Source organism: Pongo pygmaeus, chromosome 5 (assembly GCF_028885625.2).
Source record: "Pongo pygmaeus isolate AG05252 chromosome 5, NHGRI_mPonPyg2-v2.0_pri, whole genome shotgun sequence".
Taxonomy (NCBI): domain Eukaryota; kingdom Metazoa; phylum Chordata; class Mammalia; order Primates; family Hominidae; genus Pongo; species Pongo pygmaeus.
This window is the reverse complement of record NC_072378.2, coordinates 78,376,559-78,401,005: the sequence shown is the minus strand read 5'-3', so window position 1 is coordinate 78,401,005 and position 24,447 is coordinate 78,376,559. Positions and strand designations below refer to the sequence as shown.

The 24,447-nt window shown below is 35.2% G+C and overlaps 1 protein-coding gene across 1 annotated transcript in view; it reads right to left on the bottom strand.

Annotated features, from left to right (window-relative positions):
- Positions 1–2,892: 2,892 nt before the first annotated feature.
- Positions 2,893–24,447, bottom strand: part of IRAK1BP1 (interleukin 1 receptor associated kinase 1 binding protein 1) — a 33,674-nt gene continuing 12,119 nt past the window's right edge. Inside the window, exons 2-4 of the mRNA XM_054492196.2 lie at positions 18,377–18,442; positions 5,887–6,017; positions 2,893–5,782 (exon numbers count right to left, since the gene is read on the bottom strand). Coding sequence (XP_054348171.1) covers positions 5,512–5,782; positions 5,887–6,017; positions 18,377–18,442 — 468 coding nt within the window. The 3' untranslated portion in view covers positions 2,893–5,511. The remainder of the gene's footprint in view (positions 5,783–5,886; positions 6,018–18,376; positions 18,443–24,447) is intronic.

Genomic DNA, 24,447 nt, shown 5'->3' with positions numbered 1-24,447 from the left:
ACCAGCATAAAACTGATGTCCATATGAAGCACTGAAACTATGTGTCTGTTTTTTACTCTTTGCCCAAAATTGTTCTTTGAAGAAAAGGAGCAGGATAGGTGACAGAATCTTTATTTTTGAAAGACACTGAAAAAGTGTCCTATTCTGAAAAATGGACATACACTCCCACACATACTGTCACTGCCTGACCCCTGCCTATCACATGGTAAGCGACATGGCATTTGGGAGTTTTTTTTTGTTTTTTAAATTCAGGGATCAGTAACTTATTTCAGGATCATTTTAGTTTAGAACTTTCACCTGCCACCTGGGCTTTTCATCTTTTAGTGTGTAAATTATTTTTAGTTTTTGGTTCACTAATATTGTCTTGTTAATTATACTGAGCATATAAAACCCTAATACATCTTTTTCTTTTTTTTGTGACAGTCTCACACTGTTGCCCAAGCTGGAGTGCAGTGGTGTGATCTCAGCTCACTGTAACCTCTGCCTCTTGGGTTCAAGTGATTCTCATGTCTCAGCCTCCCGAGTAGCTGGGATTACAGGCGTGCACAACCACACCCAGCTAAATTTTTTTTTTTTTTTTGTATTTTTAGTAGAGATGGGGTTTTGCCATGTTGTCCAGGCTGGTTTCAAACTCTTGGTCTCAAGTGATCCACCTGCCTCGGCCTCCCAAAGTGTTGGGATTACACGTGTGAGCCACCACGCCTGGCCTAATAAAGTTTAAACTCTATGTAGCAAATAATACAGTATGTTTTTTCTTAGTCTTCTTTTTCTCACTCTTACAATGAACCAACTTACATTCAGAGTCCAGAGCCAGTATTTGTTCATTTGATGTGGGATTCATGATAATTCACAGGTGACATGGCTATCTGGGAGTAATTGTTGGTTGGGATGTTGAAGAAGGATTCCAGGAGTTGCTGAAACAGAAATATCCTCCTGATAAACAGGTTTATAAGAGTTTTATTCTTTTAATAGTACAAACAATCCTTCTTGAAAGATTTCTATTAATATTACCTCTCTTGAAGAGCAGTGTCTGATTTGAATTACCCACTGTGAACTACAGTCTTGTAAGATACCGGATATTTTACGTATGTATGTATGTATGTAGATGGAGTCTCACTTTGTCACCCAGGCTGAAGTGCAGTGGTGCGATCTCGGCTCACTTAAGCTCTGCCTCCCAGGTTCGAGCGTTTCTTCTGCTTCAGCCCCCCGGGTAGCTGAGATTACAGTCACACGCCACCACGCCCGAGTAACTTCTGTATTTTTAAAAGAGACAGGGTTTCACTATATTGGCCAGGTTGGTCTCGAACTCCTGACCTCAAGTGATCTGTCTACCTTGGCCTACCAAGTACTGGGATTACAGGAGTGAGCCAACGTGCCTGGCCTACCCGGGCATTTTAAATAAATTTAGGCCATACTAGGTTATGAGTAGAAGCTATTTGGGGCTGGGTGCAGTGGCTCATGCCTGTAGTCCAGCACTTTGGGAAGCTGAGGCAGGGCTGCTTGAAGCCAGGAGTTTGAGACTAGCCTGGGCAACATAGCAAGACGTTATCGCTAATAAAAAATTAGCCAGGCCTGGTGGTGTGCACCTGATGTTTCAGCTACTTAAAAGGCTGAGGTGAGAGGATTTCCTGAGGCCAGGAGTTTTTAGGCTGCAGTGAGCTATGATTGAGCTACTTGCACTCCATCCTGGGTGACAGAGCAACAGTCTCAAACAATGACAACAACAAACTCAGTGATTTGGTTGCAAATATCATATATGTAATAGTAAATGTCTAAATGTTAGCTTAAACTAATTTATATAGGTCTTTTTTTGTTGGAATAAATAATTTGCTTTCATTTTGTAATGCAGATAATCATATACTAACTCTCACATTTGATCTCTTAATTCATGCTTTTATTTTTGTAGGCTATAAGAACTCCTCACTATTAAATTCTTATCAACAAATCTGACAGTTATCCTTAGCCCATATTCCTGAGAAGGAATATTACAAAACAATAATTATAGGATATGAGGTACAGCATCTTGAGTTACAAATTATTTTTCTAAGTCCTATTTGTTTACACTGAACTCAAATTGACTGTCAAATAAGAATACTGATAAAAGTACATTGCCACTATAAAAAATGTAATTTTTAGTATGTAACTGAATGGAATCCTAAAATTCATTATGAATTATCAGTAATATATGAAATCTTATTTTAATAGCATTTCCTTTTAATAGCACTTCCATTTAGAATACAGTGGGTCTGTTTCAAATATCCTATTTAGAATTTTTGTTTGTCTTTCAGAAAATAGAAATTATAACTTTCTACTTTCTGGAAAGATTTTTTTTTTTTTTTAAACGGAGTTCTAAAGAAGGAAATTCTAACAGGATTAAGTTTAGGTTTATTCTAGTAGGCTTTGTGGCACAGGTCCCCTAAATAATTCATCATAAGATTCCAGTGTATGCCATGTATCAAGAAATTAAATTGCTATCAACTGACAACTAAATTTGATACCCTTTAGTATACAGAATACTACACGTAAGTCTTTCCAATCTTTGAATGTTTTCTTCCTTAAGCTCTTCTATAGAAAAATGTAGGATTGTATACTTTACAGGATTTTTTTTGTTTTTTTTTGGAGGCAACATCTTTAAAAGTTCCTGGAAATTCTAAAAAGTGCCTGCTAACTTAAAAAATAATTGTCTTTAGGTATTTCATGCTAAGTTGGAAGCTTCTTTATCAAATACGATGAAACCAAATATAGCATGAACCCATAGCTAAAAAAAAAACTACCCATGTGATTAAATTTTTGTTGAGAATGAACAATTTTTTTCTTGATGCACAACCTCATTCTTTTCTGTACAACTAGATAGTAACTTTTTTTGGTAATAAAAATTCAACATATGTTACATTGGTTTTCTGACAACTTTATTTTCAATATGGCTATTTAAAAATTCTTCCTAATGGAGGATTTGGAAAAGTCAACTTTTAATTGAGCCGATAATAATCAAACAATGCAGCTGATATATCAGCTACGATTTTCAGAGTGACCGCTATGTGCTAGCAATTGTTCTCATGATCATATATTTATCAACTTTAATCCTTATAATAACACTGCAAGGTTAAGTACTATTAGTCTCTTTCATTTGTAAGGAAAAAGGAAGATTAAAGAGATTAAGGTAACTTGCGTTTTATCCAGCTAGTAAATTTTCCCAGCAAATATTTGAGAGCATACTTGGTATTGGCCTTGAGACTAACTCTGGGGCTGGGAACACAATTGTGAACAAGACAGACAAGATCTCCACTTTCAAGGAGCTTACATTCCAGTAGTAAGGTCAGTATTTGAATATAATGGTGTTGAACTCAAACTCTTCTTAGCTTCTACTCTTCCCCTACAGCAACACTCCAATAAGATGAATAAAATTGTTTCAGGGCCACTTTAAAAAGTGGGTGAAAATGGACACTATATACTGGAATATATTGTAAGAAAGTAATGTTGGTATATAAACATCCAGATTTATCAATGGAAAAACTATGACCCAGATGTATAGAGAATGGAAAGCCTATGCTGCATAACAGACATGGCTTATGATTGCCTGTAGATAACATATAATTCTTACTGTAGATAGCAGTAACATATACTTGCTGTTAACTTTCAAATGGCCTTAAGAATCATTATTATCTCAGTGTTTGACCTTGGTCTGTTCAGCAAGGTAGTCACATGCCATTTGTGGCTTTCAAGTACTTGAAATATGGCTAGTATGACTGAGGAACTAAATTTTAAATTTTATTTAATTTTAACTAATTTAAAAACTGATACTTGATCCAGTTACAAGATTTTTTAGGCATGCTAGAACAACCTGGGTATGTGAATCTCTTTTTTTCAACTGACATTTTAGGAAACTTAAATACAGATAAAATATTTCTGATGAAAATTTAGCATCTGAATTGAGATGTGCTATAATGTAAAAATATATACTGAATTTTGAAGACAAGATAAAACATAAATATCTCATTAATTTAAAAAATACTGATTACATGCTGAAATAATATTTTTGATATATTTGGTTAAATAAAATGTTATTAAAATTAGTTTCAACTGTTTCTTTTTTAAAGTTTTATTTTAAAAAATGTGTGTACAGGGCCAGATATGGTGGCTCACACCTGTCATCCCAGCTACTCAGGAGGCTGAGGCAGGAGAATTGCTTGAATTCAGGAGGCAGAGGTTGCAGTGAGCCGAGATTGTACCACTGCACTCCAGCTTGGGCGACAGAGAAAGACTCCATCTCGAAAAAGAAAAATAAAAAAACATGTGCACTAGGAAATTTTAAATTACACATATCATTTGCTTTGTATTTGTATCACTCTAAGGAGCCCTGCTGGAGTCCGATCCAAACATTAACTCTTTTATTTTTGGCATCAAAACATTTTCCTATTATACCTCATTATTCTTTTGTAAAAAGCTATGAATTATTTATCACTATTTCTATTCACGTTGTGAAGTTGTTAAGGTTGGGGTTGTTATCTGCATCTTACCAAAATGGTCTCTGGTCCTAGTAAAGAAACTGTTAGATGTGAGATAGCCCTCAATAGACTTCACCTTCCTACACATATTGCTGGGTGTGGCAAGCATGCAAGACCTTGACTGTTCTTTACCTGGGCCATTTCTCAGTATTGAGTTTTGAGTGAGCATCTGTAAGGGATGAGGCAAAGAGGAGGTTTGCTTCTGTTCATGGATAAGAAGCAGTGAACCCTCCAAGCTCAGTATTCTTTACCTACAACAAAAGCCCACTGTATATGTAGCCATATTGCGTATGGCCATATCGTTTTGCCCCCATGGGACCTGGGACAAGGGGAAACAATGAGAATGTGCTGATGCTCATGCTCCTTGTTGTGCCATGAGTAATAGTCCTTTGTTTCTGTCTGGGAATCTCAAGTCTTCTGTTAGCATCCATGAAAAAGTAACACAGTAACTACGTAGCTTCTAACTAAAGTAAAATCAAATATCAGACCTGACAGGATACACTTAAAATTATGTATTTATACTCATTTTTAGTTGTGGAAAATTATTAGGTTTGATGGGATATAGGAATTCTTTTCCATAAAAATTTTGTCTTACAATTTAAAAAATTTAACTAACTTACTGAAGCCTAGTTTTTACATAAAATTTGGTTTTATATAAAAATGTGGCTGAGAAAATGTTAGCTTAAATATCTTTAAAAATTATGAAATGCAAGGGTCAATATTTGTCCTTATAATAGAAATATTACACATGTGCTTGTATGAACTGTCAGTATATAAGTATGTACATAATACATTTATTTTCCAAGAGTGTTTTTCAGAGTAGTCTTTTAAAAATAGAAAGTGAACATAAGTATTCTGTGGGACTATATTCAAAGATTTATAGACTTTGGAAAGAAATAGCTTATCTCCTATACAATATATATATATATTCAGGACAAAAGTAAACATTATAAAAAGTATAAAAATAGGTAAAAAGATACAAGTACAATATAATTTGGTTGGAATTTCAAAGGTGCTTTTTTCTCTTCTCTTTCCCCTTTACCTCAAAAGTTATAAATACTTTTGAAGCAGCATGTATTGTTGCACTTTTGATTTTTTGCTGTACAGTTAATGAACTTGAGAGTCTGGATGACTGGTGATCATCTATTTGGCCTTCCCATTCTTTTGTTTCTTCTTCTTTGATTAGTAAAGGTTTTCCTAAGGTTTGGCCAACAAGGTTACAGACTTCTTGAGCTTTGCGCCACGCATTCTCAACAGCAACAAGACAGGCTTGCCGTCTTAGGAATTAAATGGAGAGATTATTAATATGACACTCAATGAAATGTAGCACTGGATAGTTTTGTTTAAAGAATATCTTAGTTAAAGATGTGCTTAAACTTACCGAAGATTCTCAACAGAACCTGGAGTATGATAGAACTGGGGTGGGCTGATGACAACAGAGCTATCTAGCTTTTCAACAAGAAAGTTACAAATATTTTGCATTTTTCCAAATTCAGTAAATGTAATGCAGACCTGTAAATGAAATGACACGATATTATTTTCATGTCTGATGTACTGTTTCAAGATTTTCTCTACATGTAAGTAAAAAAAGTATAGCCAGACTACGAGGTCATTTTATAGTATGTAACAGATTTTTAAAAGCCTATTTGATACTTATAACTAAATTATTTTGTGCTTTAAGATTTTTGCTTTTGAATTTTCAAATTTATCTAATATTGTCTTGAATATTAAAAAACTTATATTTTAAACCAGGGATTTTTAAATGAAATTGGAAGAGTTTCCCTTAAACCTTATTACTTGGCTAAGTTTTAATCCTGATAACTAGCATGATTCCTTTGTCTAATCAATGCCCTTAGCTTCCTGATTAACTTATGCCATACTTCACTGCTATCATTGAGAAATGTTTCTTCTTCCAATAGTTCTGTTCAAATCTATATGTGGAAGCTAATGTATTTCACTCTGTCTTCTGCCTTTAAATATGTGAAGCAGTCCTTATATTCGGCAATACTTTAAAACCGGTCTGTAAACTCTTCAATGAAGGGAACTAAACCTTGTCTTTTTTTTTTCAAGAGAGACAAAATCTTGCTATGTTGCCCAGGCTGGAGTGCACTGGCATAATCATAGCTCACTGCAGCCTCAAACTCCTGGGTTCAAGCGATCCTCCTACCTCAGCCTTCCAAGTAGGAAGGGCTACAGGCATGCACCACCATGCCCAGCTAATTAAAAAATTTTTTTTTGTAGAGGTAGAGTCTCACTATGTTCCCCAAGCTGGTCTCAAACTCCTGGCCTCAAGCAATCCTCCCACCTTAGTGGTTGTAGGCATGAGGCACCACACCCAGCCTAAACCTTTTCTTCTAAAGAACCCTTAACACAAGGTCAATATGCAAAACAAAAAGTACAGATACTAGAGAATAAGCTGGAGTAGCAAAGAGAGATAACCTCACCTTATACAATGCAGAACATCTGTCTTTAATCATAATTTTTTTTTTTTGAGCCAGGGTCTCTTTCTGTTTTCCTGGCTGGAGTGAAGTGGTGTGATCACGGGCTCACTGCAGCCTCAACCCCTGGGTTCAGATGATCCTCCTGCCTCAGCCCCCCGAGTAGCTGGGACTACTGGAATGTGCCACCATGCCCAGTGAATTCTATTACTTTTGAAAAAGGTATAGAACTTTGTAACCACCATAACAAAAATTTAGACCTGTTCCAACACCCCTAAAAATTCTCTCAAGTAACTCCTTTATCAGTTCCTTCCCCAGTTCCTAAACCTGGCAACTACTGATACATTCTCCACTGTTAAAGATTTGCCTTTTTCAGAATGTCATATAAATGGAAGCATACAGTATGTACTCTTTGAGACTACTTCTTTCATTTAGCATAATGTATTTGCAATTCATCCACATTGTTGCATAATAGTTTTTGTTCCTTTTATGCTGAATAGTATTCATTATATGATCTAATCACAGGTAGGTTTTTTATTTTTATTTTTTTTTTTCCATTTAGGTTGCTTCCAGTTTGGGGCTATTATAAATAAAGATGCTGCTTTTTCAAAGTAGTTCTAGATCCTTTGTATTTCCAAGTGTATTTTGTAATCGGTTTTTGTCAGTTTCTATTTTTTGAAAAGCTGGCTGAGATTTTGATTAGGATTGTATAGATTAATTTAGGGAGAACTGATATCTGGAATAGTGAATCTTCCAAATCATGAACAAGAAATGTTTCTCCATTTATTTAGGTCCTCTTTAATTTCTCTCAGGAATGCTTTGCAGTGTTTAGCACACAGGTCTTTCACATCTTTATAACAGATTTATCCCTATGTATTTTAAATTTTTTGATGCTTACTAGTTCTAATAGCTTTTTTTATAGATTCTATCAGATTTTCTACAATGGTCATGTCGCCCATGAATTAAGATAGTTGCACTTCTTCCTTTCCACTCTGGATGTCTTTTATTCTTTTTCAAGTACAATGGTGAAAGAAGACATGAATGAAGACATCTTTGATTTGTACCTGATCGTAGGCACAAAGCATTCAGTGTTTCACCATTAAGTATGACAGCTGTAGGTTTTCATGGATTCCTCTTATCAGTTTGAGGAAAATCTCAACTGTTCTTATTTTACTGATAATTTTTACTAGGAATAAATAATGGATTTTGTTAAGTGCTTCTTCTGTATCTATTGAAATGATCATGTGATTTTTTTCAGTTTATTAATATAGTGAATTAGACTGACCAATTTCTGAATGTTAACCAACCTGGGATACACACTTGGTCATTATGTATTAATATTACTCTTTATACCTGTATGTAAAGGATACGTGTGTGTCCATGTGTGTAAGCATGTATGTGTATAAATCATTAAATTTGGCTAAAATTTAGTTTATAATTTTTGCACATTTATGATGGATATTGGTCTGTAATTTTCTTTGCTTGAAATGGTATTTTTCTGGTTATCTTCTGACCTCAAAGAATGAGCTAGGAAATATTTCTTCCTTTTCAGTTTTCTGGAAAAATCTGTATAGAATTGGCATGATTTCTTCCTTATACATTTTCTAGTTTCCTTTTCAATTTCTTCTTTGACACATGGGTTACTGAAAAGTATGTTTTAAAATTCAGCATATTTGGGGATTTTTCTGAGGCCCTTCTATTACTGGTTTTTAATTTAATTACACTGTGGTCAGTGAACTTTGTATGATTCAAATACTTTTTTTTTTTTTTTTTTGAGATGGAGTCTTGCTCAGTTGCCTAGGCTGGAGTGCAATGCAATGGCACGATCTCGGCTCACTGCAACCTCTACCTCCCGGGTTCAAGCGATTCTCCTGTCTTAGCCTCCCGAGTAGCTGGGATTACAGGTGTGCACCACCATGCCCAGCTAATTTTTGTATTTTTGTAGAGACGGGGTTTCACCATGTTGGCCAGGCTGGTCTTGAACTCCTGACCTCAGGTGATCTGCACGCCTCAGCCTCCTAAAGTGCTGGGATTACAGGTGTGAGCCACTGCGCTAGGCCAAATACTTTTATATGACACAGAATATGGTCTACCTTGGCAAATGTTCAATGTGCACTTGAAAGGAATGTGTAGGCTGCTGTTTTTGGAGTGTTCTATATATGTCAAGCAGGTCAAATTGGTTGACAGTGTGATTCAAATCTGTTACATTCTTACTGATTTTCTGTCTATGGTCTTATCAACTATTGAAAAGGGGGGTATTGAAATCTACAAAAGCTGTAGACTTATTTATTTTTCCTTGTAGTTCTATCATTTTTCCCTTAAGTATTTCGAAGCTTTATTATATGTATAAATATTTAGTGCTGTATGTCCTCTTGATTAATTGACTTTTATCATTATGAAATGACTGTCTTTATCTTTGATAGTCTTTGCTCTGAAATCTACTTTGATTACTATAGCCACTCCAGCTTTCTTTTCATTTATGTTAGCATGACGTATCTTTCTCCATCCCATTACTTTTAATCAACATATGTCTTCATATTTAAAGTACACTTCTCTCAGGCAGCATGTAAGTGGAGTTAACTTTTTAAATACAACTTAAAATATCTGTATTTTAATGAAGGTATGTGGACCATTTACATTTAATGTGATTATTGATATGGGTAAATTTAAACCTGTGGTCTTGTTATTTCCCTTTTACTCATTTTCTGTTTTCTTTTTGATATTTTTATTATATTATTTCATAGCTTTCATTGACTTATTAGCCGTAACTCCATTATTTTAGTGTTTGCTTTAGGATTTACAGAATACATGTTTAAGTTATTACAATCTACCATCAAGAGCTAGCATACCATTTCACATACAAGAAGTTTATAACATTGTACTTCTGTTCTTCCCTTCCTGACCTTTGTGCTATTGTTATATATTTTATTTTTACATATATTATAATCCCTGTAGTTCATCATTATCATTTATTTAGTCAGTTATCTTTATTTTTTGAGACAGAGTCTCGCTCTATCACCCAGGCTGGAGTGCAGTGACGTGATCTCGGCTCACTGCAACCTCCACCTCCTGGGTTCAAGCGATTCTCCTGGCTCAGCCTCCTGAGTAGCTGGGACTACAGGCGTGAGCCACCATGCCTGGCTGATTTCCGCATTTTTTAGTAGAGACAGGGTTTCGCCATGTTGGCCAGGCTGGTTTTGAACTCCTGACATCAGGTGATCCACTTGCCTCGGCCTCCTAAAGTGCTGGGATTACAGGTGTGAGCCACTGCACCCAGCATAGTCAGTTATCTTTTATATAAATATAGAGATTTCTAAAGAGATTTATATTAAGAAAAACCTATGTAGTTACCATTTTCAGTACTCTTCAGTCCTTTGTGTAAATCCCTATTTCTTTCTGGTATCATTCTTTTCTGCTTAAATGATGTCATTTAAATTTCTCGTAGTGTAGGTCTACAGGTAATGAATTATTTCAGCTTACTAGAAAGGTCTTTAATTGGTCTTTGTTTTTGAGCACTACTTTTGCTGGATATATTAACAGAAACTCTTGGTTGATATATATCTATATCTATCTATCTATCTATCTATCTATCTATCTATCTATCTATCTACACCTTTTAGTTTTAAAGATGTGGCACAACTGTCTCCTTGCTTGCATTGTTTTCAACAAGAAATCTGTTGTCTTATCTTTGTTCCTTTGTAGATAATATGCCTTTTTTCCCCTCCTCTGGCTGTTTTAAGATTTATCACTGCTTTTGAGCAATGTGATTATAATATGTACTGGTGTATTTTTTTTTTAATTTCTTGTGCTTAGGGTTAGTTGAACTTTTTGACTCCATGGGTTTATAATTCTCATCAAGTTTGGAGATTTTTGGGTCATAATTTTTCCAAGTATTTTTCTTGTCCCCCACTTTCCTCTGCATTGGGACTTCAATTATATGTATAATAGGCTATTTGATGTTGTCCTATATTTTATTAACTCGTTTTTACATCTTTCTTTTCTGTGTTTCATTATGGATAGTTTTTATTGCTACATTTTCAGGTTCACTAAGCACATCTTGTATAAGGTCTAATTTGCTGTTAATCCTATTCAGTGTATTTATTAGCTCATACACTGTAGTTTTCATCTCTGGAAATTCAATTTGTTTTTTGTTTTTAATATCTTGCACATCCCTCCTTAACTTCTGAGCATGTGAACTACAGTCAGAATAACTTTTAATGACTATGTCTTTTAATTCTAACATCTGTGTCACTCCTGAGTTGGTTTGAATGGATTTTTCTCCTTATTATGAGCTTTACTTCTCTGCTATTTTACAGACTAGAAATATAGGTAAACCGAATTAAGATAAAATTTCATAGAACTAACTGTAAAATCCCACAGTTCATACTGAAATAGCAGTAACAAAGTATAAGATGAAAAAAATATGATTTAAAGGTAGCACATGAGAAAGACACTTTTATTGGTTATATTTATATGACTATAAGCTGAATTGAGGGAACAAACAATATGATGCAAATGCCAAAAAGTTAATTCAGTCTTGCATGTGTTATTAGAAATAAATATTCTAGAATAAGGGAGATAATCAACTTTCTCTAGTTTGGACTGGCCAAATCATAAGTAGAACAATATAGCTGTAGATGGTTTTGAATGAAACTGGCTAACTAAAGAAAGAGTTTGTTACATAAGAAATGGCCAAACAGGGTTCTTACCCTGGAAAAGAAAAAAGTAGCATCAATATGAAAATGAACTTCAAGTATATATTTTAAGGAAGAAGTATTTATCTTGTTTTGTTTCTTCTTACAGAGGTACACTAATAGATGGCTACTAGTGAGTCAATTTTGGCTTAATGTTCAAAGATTCTGTATTGATCAGATGTCTGAAAATGGAATGAGTCATATATTCATGCCTATATATGTATAAAATATTTCACAATAAAAATAAATACTTAAAAAAGATTGGATGGAATAATATATGGAAAATGCTTAACACATAGCAGGCATGCAAGGAAAAGGAGAGGGAAAGAAGAGGAAGAAAACTATATGAGTAGTTATACTACTACTTTTTCTACCTGATACACAGTATTGAATACCTATTATACCCCAGGATTAAAAAATTCCTCTAGGCTGGGCACGGTGGCTCACGCCTGTAATCCCAACACTTTGGGAGGCAGAGGCAGGCGGATCGCCTGAGGCCAGGAGTTTGAGACCAGCCTGGCCAACATGGTGAAAACCCATCTCTACTAAAAATACAAAAATTAGCCAGGTGTGGTGGCAGGAGCCTGTAATCCCAGCTACTCAGGAGGCTGAGGCAGGAGAATTGCTTGAACGTGGGAGACGGAGGTTGCAGTGAGCCAAGATCACGCCATTGCACTCCAGCCTGGGTGACGAGAGTGAGACGTCTCAAAAAAAAAAAAAAAAAAAATTCCTCTAAACACTAAGGTTATAACATGAAAATAACATAAAAAGTGGAAAGAGTACTGGTATAGGAATCACAAAGCTACGATTTTAATCCAACCCTCCTTCCCACATCCATTCATTCACCTACCATTAAAGTCATCACTTAGAACCTTTCTTTTTTTTTAATTAAATCAACAGTGTTTGTACTATTATGATTGTTTACAGCTCAACAATATAGTATATTATGATTGCATTTCTTTTCTTCTAGTCTTCATTGAATTCCTAGGAGTTAATAATTACTTCATTTTTATTTGTTTGCTTTCTTAGTTGTACATGTCCTTCAAACCTTCTGACAAAAGTTATAAAATTCAAATAATAGGTCAAATTAATTGGGTAATCTATGAGTTCCTTTATTTTTTTCTTGGAGGCATTTTACTGAAGCCCTTAGTCCTCCTGTCCCCTGAATCTGGGGACATTCCTTTGCCATTACCTGCGAACTCCTGTTTTTCTCTTTCTTGGTTTACTTCCTCACGTATGGTAGGGAAATATTTTGAGACCTTGTATGCAGGAGTGATGTTTCACATTTTTAACATCTTTCAGAGGGCATTAATCCATCAGATCCCGGCCAAATAAAGAACAGTGTGACAGTTCTGGTCAGCCCTGTCTGCTTGTCCTTGATTAACCTTATTACCTTCTCCTTGATTGTCTTTTGGCCAGATAAGGATTTCTAGATTAGACATTGTTTTCTCTCACAATTGGAAGATGTTGCTGTCTTGCCTTTCAGTTTCTAGCTTCCAGTGTTGACACTGAGAGGTCCAATTGCTGTTCAGATTTCTGATCCTTGGTTTGTGAACTATTTTTCTTTCTCTAGAACTTTTGGGGTCCTTTTATTCCTGGGGTTCTAACATTTCCAATATGCTTTGATGAGTTTGTTGTTGTTGTTCATTGTGCTGGGCACCCACTGGGTCCACTGAATATGGAAATTCAAATCTTGCATTTTAGTAAATTTTGGATAAATTTTTTTGATTATTTTATTCTCTTTCACTCTGTGCTCTCTTTTTGGACTTTTTTTTTTTTTTAACTTATATTTTAAGTTCTGGGATACACGTGCAGAACGTGCGGGTTACATACACGTGTCCTGGTGGTTTGCTGCATCCATCAACCTGTCATCTACATTAGGTATTTCTCCTAATGCTATCCCTCCCCTAGCCCCCCACCCCACCGACAGGCCCTGGTATGTGATGTTCCCTTCCCTGTGTCCATGTGTTCTCATTGTTCAACTCCCACTTATGATTGAGAACATGCGGTGTTTGATCTCCTGTTCCTGTGTTAGTTTGCTGAGAATGATGGTTTCCAGCTTCATCCATGTCCCTGCAAAGAACATGAACGCATCATTTTTTATGGCTGCATAGTATTCCATGGTGTATATGTGCCACATTTTCTTAATCCAGTTTATCACTGATGGGCATTTGGGTTGGTTCCAAGTCGTTGCTGTTGTAAATAGTGCTGCAATAAATGTACGTGTACATGTGTCTTTATAGTAGAATGATTTATAATCCTTTGGGTATATATCCAGTAATGAGATTGCTGGGTCAAATGGTATTTCGGGTTTTAGATCCTTGAGGAATTGCCACACCGTCTTCCAAAATGGTTGAACTAATTTACCCTCCCACCAATGGTGTAAAAGCGTTCCTATTTCTCCACATCCTCTCCAGCATCTGTTGTTTCCTGACTTTTTAAAGATCGCCATTCTAACTGGCATGAGATGGTATCTCATTGTGGTTTTGATTTGCATTTCTCTAATGACCGGTAATGATGAGCTTTTTTTCATATGTTTGCTGGCCGCATAAATGTCTTCTTTTGAGAAGTGTCTGTTCATACCCTCCACTCACTTTTTGATGGGGATTTTTTTTTTTTTTTTTTTTTGTAAATTTAAGTTCCTTGTAGATTCTGGATATTAGCCCTTTGTCAGATGGACAGAATGCAAAATTTTTCTCCCATTCTGAAGGTTGCCTGTTCACTCTGATGATGGTTTCTTTTGCTGTGCAGAAGCTCTCTAGTTTAATTAGATCCCATATGTCAATTTTGGCTTTTGTTGCAATTGCTTTTGGTGTTTTAGACATGAAGTCTTTGCCCATGCCTATGTCCTGAATGGTATTGCCTAGGTTTTCTTCTAGGGTTTTTATGGTTTTAGGTTTTACACTTAAGTCTTTAACCCATCTTGAGTTTAATATTTTTATCTTTGAAACAAAGAGAAGCAGCATGGTAGGTGGAAGGTAGATAAAGAATTTCATGCCTTTTGGAATGAAATTTTTGGACATTATGTCAAAAGTAATGTTCTACCATCTAATCTTTCCTTCTTTCTTTTTTTTTTTTTTTTTTGAGACAGAGTCTCACTCTGTTGCCCAGGCTGCAGTGCAGTGGCATGATCTTGACTCATTGGAACCTCTGCCTCCTGGGCTCAAGCAATCCTCCCATCCCAGCTTCCAAAGTAGATGGGTCTACAGGTGCATGCCATCACGTCCACCTAATTATTGTTTTACCATGTTGCCCAGGTTGGTCTGGAGCTCCTGGGCTCAAGCAATCCGCCCACCTCGGCCTCTCAAAGTGCTGGGATTACAGGCATGAGCCACTGTGCCTGGCCTCATCTATTCTTTAAAAAAAAATTATTTAGGCCAGGCTGGGTGGCTCACGTCTGTAGTCTTAGCACTTTGGGAGGTCGAGGCAGGCAGATCACTTGAGGTCAGGAGTTTGAGACCAGCCTGGCCAACATGGTGAAATCCCATCTCTACTATAAATACAAAAATTAGCCAGGTGCCTGTAATCCCAGCAACTCCAGAGGCTGAGGCAGGAGAATCACTTGAACCTGGGAGGCAGAGGTTACAGTGAACTGAGATCATGCCACAGCACTCCAGCCTGGGCGACAGAGTGAGACTCCATCTCAAAAAAAAAAAAAAAAAAAAAAAATTTGGAGCTGTACTGAGGTGTAATTTATATATAAAAACTGCACATATTTAGAATATACAATTTGATGAGTTTGGACATATGCATACACCTGTGATATTATCACTATAATCAAGACAAAAAACCTATCACCTCTAAAATTTTCCTTGCGTCCTTTGTGTATGTGTATGATAAGAACACAACATGAGATCTACCCTTTTAACAAATTTTTAAGTGCACAACACTGTGTTAACTGTAGGCACTACGCTGTATAGCCCATATCTAGAATTTATTCATCTGCATAACTATAACTTTATACCCATTGAGTAAGAAATCCCATTTCCCCTTCCCTCCATTCTTTGGCAACCAGCTTCTATTTTTTGCTTCTATGATTTGATTATTTTAGACTCCTCATGTAAGTGGAATAATCCAGTACTTATCATGCTGTTACTGACATTTCTCTTAACATAATGTCTTGCAGGCATAGCAATGTTTCAAATGGTAGGATTTCCCTTTTTTTAAGGCTAAATAATATTTCATTGTATGTATATAACACATTTTCTTTATCCATTTATCTGTCAATGGACATTTGGGTTGCTTCCATATCTTGGCTATTGTGAATAATGCCGCAATGAACATGCAAGTACAAGTATTTCTTCCAGATCCTGATGTCAGTTCTTTTGGATATACACCCAGGAGTGGGATTGCTGGGTCATATCGTAGTTCTATTTTTAATTTTTTGAGGAACCTGTATACTGTTTTCCATAATGGTTACACCATCATACATGCCCACCTGCAGGGCACAAGGGTTCTAATTTTTCCACTTTCTCATCAACACTGTCTTCCGTTGTTTTTTTTTTTTTTTTTTTTTTTTTTTGAGATGGAGTCTCACTCTGTTGCCCAGGCTGGAGTGCAGTGGCGCAATCTCAGCTCATGGCAACCTCCACCTCCTGGGTTCAACTGATTCTTCTGCCTTAGCCTCCTGAGTAGCTGCGATTACAGGCGCCTGCCACCACACCTGGCTAATTTTTTTTGTATTTTTAGTAGAGATGAGGTTTCACCATATTGGTCAGGCTGGTCTCGAACTCCTGACCTCGTGATCCTCCCACCTTGACCTCCCAAAGTGCTGGGATTACAGGTGTGAGCCATCGCGCCCAGCCAATCTTCTGCTTTTTTGATACTAGCCATTCTAATAGGTGTGAGGTTATAGCTCAATGTAGTTTTGATTTGTATGTCTGAAATAATTAGTGATGCTGAACACCTTTTTCTATACCTTTTGTACATCTGTATGTCTTCTTTTGATAAATGTCTATTCAAGTCCTTTGTTCATTTTTAAAATCAGGTTATTTGCTTTTCTTCTACTGAGTTGTAGAAGTCTACCAACCATCTAATCTCATTCCATATATTTAGCAGTACTTAAGAATACCGGTATGTGTTATACATTAGGCTCTAGTGTTTGCTAAATCCATAGTCATAAAGCCACACATTGTTATTAACACTTAGGTTGGTACATTTTGTATCTTGTGATCCCAGTACTTTGGTTTCCACTGACTGCTGGTGCTGACCTAAAGGCAATCATGTATTGGACTGTGTGATATGATATAAATTCTGGCTACCTGGAATCCCTATACAAAATATAATCAGATTCTCTCTTAAGAAATCTGAATATAAAACATTAAAAAGGTAAAGCAGAAAGAAGAGGAGCAGAGTTTAGCCAAACTCTCATTTAGTCATGTTTTAAAACAAGCAGCTCTAATGCTCTCTTTCTGCATCTGAAAGGTCAGTTCCTAGGACAACTCAGTGGTTTCAGACACATTCCAGTTTTTCATGAAGGCTGGCTGTGTAGTTTCTGGGACTGTTTCTTTTTTCTCATTATTCCCTTGATACCTTCATAATAAACCTCCTTAACTAAGATAACTTGCTCCCATCTATATTTATTACAATCTGAAGTGCTAACAGGTGATAATTACTGGAGGAGTGCTATAACATACTACCAGCTCTTAACCTCTGTAATTTGGATCAGACTGCTCTTCATACTGTTTTGAAAGGTATTTTTCAGTTCCTACTACTACGAAATAAGTTTTGCCAAGTGGATCCCTAAAATCATAATGAGTAATTTAAAAATTCCTTGACATAGTAAAATTTTAAGTGGAGAAATCACAAAATGATTACAGGAAGCATTGGGGCAACAAACAGAATATTGTGGAAGTTGCTTCTCAAGAGATAAGAATCCAGGGTTCTAATTTCTAATCTAATTCTTGTTATATGACCTTTGAGAAATCTGGGCCTAAGTGATTTGAACCTAAAGTCACACATTTAAAGTCAGAAAAATAATGTATTATCTGCCTGAAGATAGAAACGGGTGATGGAGATATTTTCTACTTCAAAAGACAAAGATTCTCTCATTTGATATACAAGATTTCAATATAACCCCACTCTTTGTTTCCTGTTACAAGGAGGTGGCATGTACTAGGCACGTACTCCAAAATGTTTGGAATCAGAAACAGCAGTCCTGTAACCTAACCACCACTAGAACATACTCTGATTTCACAAAATCCTGGCCATTAAATCTTCAAATATAAGTAAAAAGTATGGGCAGTTGTAGGAACTAAATGTTGTCATTAATTGAGTGTATTGAAAATAGTTTTACTCTTTTTAATTTGTATAAAGGTTGAATGGTTTTCATTTTTAAACAATAATCACAATACAGTAAAATTGCACCACAAAACAAAACAATGTTGAAAAGCATTTCAAATCCTTTATGTTATGACTTTATTTGCTTTTTATCCAAAAAGAAATTTCTCTCCTGTAGTGTCACCCGCACATTAGGTGATGATAGTACTAAAATTGTATTTAGTGGCAATTAACTGCTATTTCCCACTTGCTGTTTTTATTCCATTTTAAACTATTTCTTTTAAATCTCATTAAGCTTATTTAAAAGCTGAAATAGATATATAACATCAAAATGATTTTGAGAAAAATAATCTTCTATCAATATCATGAGAAGCATTTTTCACCATTCGTTTCAGTTCAAGAATAAAAATGACTGTCTCCACAAAATCATGCTGCTTCCAATTATTTGTTAAGTACATACCTCTGCTTCCATGTGATAAGCATTTTCCACTCTCCTAAAATCCTTTGTCACAGTTATATTTTCTGCCTGAAACAGAAAAAGTTCAAGAGTATGATTACTAAATATTTGATGCAATTACTCTAAAACATAAATTAGAAACCTACACTAATGAAAATCAGAAAAACATAAAGTATGCAAAAAGAACTTTGCCTATTTTAAAATTTTCCTAAAAGTGACATAAAATGAATTCAGAAATCAATTTTGCTTAAAATTTCATAAATGTCACTCCTTTTATAATTTGAAAATAGTTTTATTCTTTTTAATTTGTATAAAGGTTGAATGGTTTTCATTTTTAAACAATATTTATCACAATATGGTAAAATTGCACTGCAAAACAAAAGAATGTTGAAAAGCATTTCAAATCCTTTATGTTATGACTTTATTTGCTTTTTATCTAAAAAGAAATTTCTCTCCTGTAGTGTCACCTGCACATTAGGTGATGATAGTACTAAAATTGTATTTAGTGGCAATTAACTGCTATTTCCCACTTGCTGTTTTTATTCCATTTTAAACTATTTCTTAGTTTATATTACCTTATAATGAAAGTATAAAGTTAGGGTGATATCTATGAGCAATTGTTTGCACATAAAGTATACTTAATGTTGAGTGTCAGTGTTTTAAAAAATATTTAATTTACAAATATTTTAATACAAAATTACCAAATATTTATCATGTGCAACTCTGGGCAAGTTACTCAATTTTTTAAGCCTTAGTTTCCACATTTCTCAAATCAGGTTAATACCATGTACACCATATAGCATCATTTTGCAGATTTAATGAGAAGTTGTATATCAAGTATTTGGCATAGAGAAGGCACTCACCAAAAGTGGATGCTATACCACTATGATATAAATATTTATTGAAACATCTAACCTGAGTCAGTTTGGTTTTAGAAAAGTACTAATATTTATATATTCTCAGGGTAAATACAAGGCATATAATTCTGACAAAAAAGTTGAATTTCTTATTTACTTTCCAAAAGGGTTTTTAAATTCAGTGACTAAAATCTTCAGCTACTCTCATTGTTTGAGGACAAGCAAAACTTATATTTTATGTAATTTTTTTGTACCTTTCAAAATATATGTTAAATCAATATATGATTATGCCAAGTAATTTAATTATGTTATTTGAAGAAGACATGGTTGCATCTAAATTTTAAGATATAAACTAATTACAAGCAGTTTATGTTATCCAGCAAAATTCTTAAAAGTTTTAACCCAAGTTAAAAGCTTTTGACTCAAGTTCCAAATATCATTCTGATGTCTGTCAGTCCCATGAAAATATTAACGCAATATTTTTATTATGAAAGTAATACCTACTCATTGTGGAAAATTTAGAATACAGGTTAAGTACAGTACAGTACTTAGAATACAAAACAGTACAGTAGTTCTGCCTTAAACAGTACAGTAGTTCTCCCTTATCTACAGGGGATAAATTCCAAGACCTCCAGCAGACACCTGAAACCACAGAGAGTATCCAACCTTATATATAACATTTTTTTCTGCTCTGATAACTGAGACAGCTAGAAGCAACTAATGGGTAGGTAGCACATACAGCATGGATACACACTGAACAAGGTATGATTCACATGCCCAGGTGGGACAGAGCAGGACACAGAGATTTCATCATGCTACTCAGAATGGTGTACAATTTTAAACTTAGGGATTATTTCTGGAATTTTACATTTAATATTTTTGGACCAAGACTGACTGTAAGAATTAGGGGTCTGTACTATATATATTGCTTGCAATCACTTTTTCACTTGATTAACATGAAACTTTTTTGTCATTTAATATTTTATGACATGTAAACGTCATAAAACATGTCTCATTTTTCACTTTTCTCCCACTTCACTTGATAAACTTCTGATTGAAAAATTATTAGAGATAATTTTATGAAAGATAATTGGAAAGAAAAGTATCTTTTATTGCTATTTTTGTTTTTAATAGTGTTTTTAAAATAAAAATACATGCTAATCAAAGAAAATCTAATACTAGAGAAAATAACCAAAAAGAAAGTAATAACATTCTCAAATCCCATTACTGTTAATATTTTAGTAAACATTTTAATAAACCATCAATGCATATAAACGTATCTAGATCTATATACAGACTTCTTCATAAATAAAATTATATTCTACATTTTGTTCTTAACTACTGATTGACAGGGTCTTGCTTTGCTGCCCAGGCTGCAGTGTAGTGGTACAAGCACGGCTCACCGTAATCTTGAACTCCTGAGCTCAAGCAATCTTTCTGTCTCAGCCTCCTGAGTAGCTAGGAGGATAACAGGCACACACCACCATGCCCGGATTTTCTAAAAAAATTTTTGTAGAGATAGGATCTTGCCATGTTGCCTAGGGTGGTCTCAAATTCCTGGCCTCAAGTGATCCTCCCACCTTAGACTCTCAAAGTGCTGGGATTACAGGCATGAGCCATCACACTTGGCCTGAACTTTTTAAAATAAACTTTTAATTTTGGAATAATTTTAAATTTACAGAGAAGTTACCAAGATAGTACAGAGTTCCCATCTACCTCACTTTCAGACTTACCTGATGTTAATACTATACTACATCTGTCTAAATTAAAAAGCCAACATTAGTAGATTACCATTAACAAAACTCCAAACTTTATTTGGATTTCACCAGTTTTTCTATTAAATGTCCTTTTTACTACCACAGGATCAAATCCATGATACTGTATTGCATTAATTCATCAAGTCTCCTTAGTCTCCTCTGGTCTCTTGACAGTTTCTCAGTCTTCCCTTGTTTTTCATGACCTTGAAAGTTTTGGTCATGTATTTTGCAGAATGTCCCTCATTTTGACATTGATGTTTTCTCATGATGAGACTAGAGTTATAAATTTTAGGAAAGAATACCATAGAGGTGAAATGCCTTTTTAATCACAACACATCAGGCAGTACATGGTATCCACATGACACTACCCAAGATACTAATACTGGTCACTTGGGTAAAGTAGTGTTTGCCAGTTTCCTCCACTGTAAAGTTACTATTTTCCCCTTTCCATACTTTATTAATTGGAAGCATGTCACTAAGTGCAGCCCACACTCACTCAATAAATACTACTTTATTTATTTGTTGCTCAATTGTTCTAGCTTTGGCCATTGGGACTTTTTTCAGGTTGGCTCCTTTATCTGTTTGACATACCCTTTTCCTTTATTTTTTGAGCACTTTCTTACTTTCTGTTGCAAGATATTACAGGCTTATGTAGTTTCCTTGCCCCAGTCCTAGAATAAGCCCTTTCTCCAAGAAGCACAGTACCTTTTCTTTGAGATTCATATGTAGAACCAAGATCTGAATGCTGAGACTGCTCACTGCTATTGGGGTGTCATTCCTTCTAGGCTCTCTCAGTGGACAGAGCTAGGTTACATATATATATATATGCATAGACATATATATACGCACACAGATACTAACTCACATGTAAAATTTTCTGTATTTTTCCATCTGTACAATATATAAAGGTAAACATGAGTTCACACTGATGTTTTCAACTCTAATCCTGAATCACAGAATTCATTTTAACCTTCCATTTTTATCTGTAACTTCCCTCTCTGATAGTGAGAAACCTGGTTCCCACCATCCACTATCCACTTATTTATTTGTTTAACCCCTGTATACATGTAAAGCAGTTTCAGACTTGTTAACAAATACCCCTTTGGAAAACATATTTACCAGAGCACAAAGTTTTTGTATCTTTATTCTTCATCCTTATAATTTCCAGTCAAAACACCATTTTCCAGTAATTTAGGACACTCCCTGCCCCTATCACCTTAAGCACAGTTATATCACTCATTTGTGAGAACTGGGTTCATTTGTCAAGAGAATAAATTTTACCCTGGGATTGATCCTGTGATAGGCTCTTTGATGCCTTTTTCCCCCAGTTTACATACATCAAGCTTCACTATTTGCGACTTACAGCTCTATGAGGTTTGACAAATGCATAAAGTCATGTATGTACCACTCCAGTACCATAAAGAATAGTTCACCTTAAAAATTTCTCCGTGAATCTCTTTTAGTCAACCACTTTGCCCTCCAACAGATTGTTAACCACTAATCTGTTTTCGTTCCCCATAGTTTTGCTTTTCTTCAGAAGATCATATGAATAGAATCATAAAATTCAAAGCTTTTGGGTCTGGCTTCTTTCACTGACTAATATACAGCTAAGATTCACTCACATTGTTTTGTGAATCAATTCTCATTCCTTTTTATTGCTGAATAATATTCTTTTGCATGGATGTACCACAATTTTTTTAATCCATGCCACTGCTGAAAGACATCTCAGCTGCTTCCAGTTTTAGAAGTTATGAATAAAGCTGCTATAAACATTTGTGTACAGATTCTTGTATGTACTTACGTTTTCAATTCACTTTGGCAAATTATCCTAGAATGCTGACTTCTATGGTAAGTCTATACTTAACTTATAACAAACTGTAAGACTACCTTCCAAAGTGGCTATATAATTTTGCAATCTCACCAGCAATGAATGAGAATTCCTGTTGCTCTGCATCCTTCTCAGCATTTGGTATCAGTGTTACTGTATTTAAGCCATTCTAATAGGTACATAGCAGTATTTCATTGTGGTTTTATTTTCCATTTCCCTATTGACAAATAATGTTGAGTATCTTTTCATGTGCCTATTTGCCATCTGTATAAGTTCCCTGGTGAAGAGTCTGTTAAGATCTTTTGTGCATTTTTACTGAGCTGTTTGTTATATTGCTGAATTGAGGTCTATATATGTTCTTGATACAAGTCCTTCATCAGCTATGTAATTTACAAACATTTTCTCCCAGTCTATAGACTGACTTTTCATTTTCTTAACAGATACAAGTCCTTTATCAGCTATGTAATTTACAAATATTTTCTCCCAGTCTATAGATTGACTTTTCATTTTCTTAACAATGTTTTTCACAAAGTGAGTTTTTAATTGTCATAAAATGCAATTTATCTTTTTCTTTGTTTCATGGACTGTGCTTTTTGGTAATACAGGTTGAGCATCCTAAATATGAAAATCCAAAATTCGAAAAGCTCAAAAATTCAAAACTTTTTTTTTAGCACCAACATGATGCTCAAAGAAAATGCTCCTTGGAGAATTTTGAATTTTAGATTTTTGGATTTGGGATATTCAACCATTAAGTATATAATGCAAATATTCCAAAATAAAAATCTGAAATCTGAAACATTTCTGGTCCCAACATTTCAGATAAAGGATACTCAACCTCTGTATCTAAAAACTCATCTTCAATCCCAAGGTCACATAGATCTTCTCCTTTTCTTTTTTTCTAGAAGTTTTGTGTTTTACTGTTGGGAAAGCTAATCTCATGCTATAGTCTTTTGATCTACACTCAACTGCCCAAGAATGGGCCGTGGCCCTGGAACACTTGCTTACTAAGAGATAAAGTATCTTTCAGAGCTTGTGCTGGGCTTGTTTCTTTGTATGGGAATACCTTCTCCATTTCAGACTCAATATGTACTTTTTTGTTCTACTTAAAGGTTGTATGTCATATGACACCTGACCAACCTCACTACTATATCTGTACCCTGTAGGAAGGGGACTGAGTCCTTTTGTTGCGGCATAAGAGATGTGCATGCAGGTCAACTGACCCTGCATTAGCTGCTGGGAAGGAGTTGCTGGCCATGGGGGACTGACATCTACTACTGACTCTGATCTCACTCTTGTCTTTTCTCTACATAAGTAAGGTTTGTTCCATCCAGTGCTTGACTGCATTGTTTTCTTGGTGACTCTCATACCAAAATGCAGTGGGCAGAAGTGCTTGGACTTCTATCCTGATAACAGGCAACAGATGTTACATGCTCAATATTGACCAATTTTGAGCAAAGTTTTGTATAAGGTGTGAGGTGAGTGTGGCGGTTCATTTTTTTGCATACAGACATTTGACTGTTGCAGCAACATTTGTTGAAAAGACTCCTTTATCGAATTGCTTCTACACTCCTATTGTTTTTCTCTCTGAAAAACAATCTTAGAACCAGTAAAACACTTATTTACTTTAGCCCA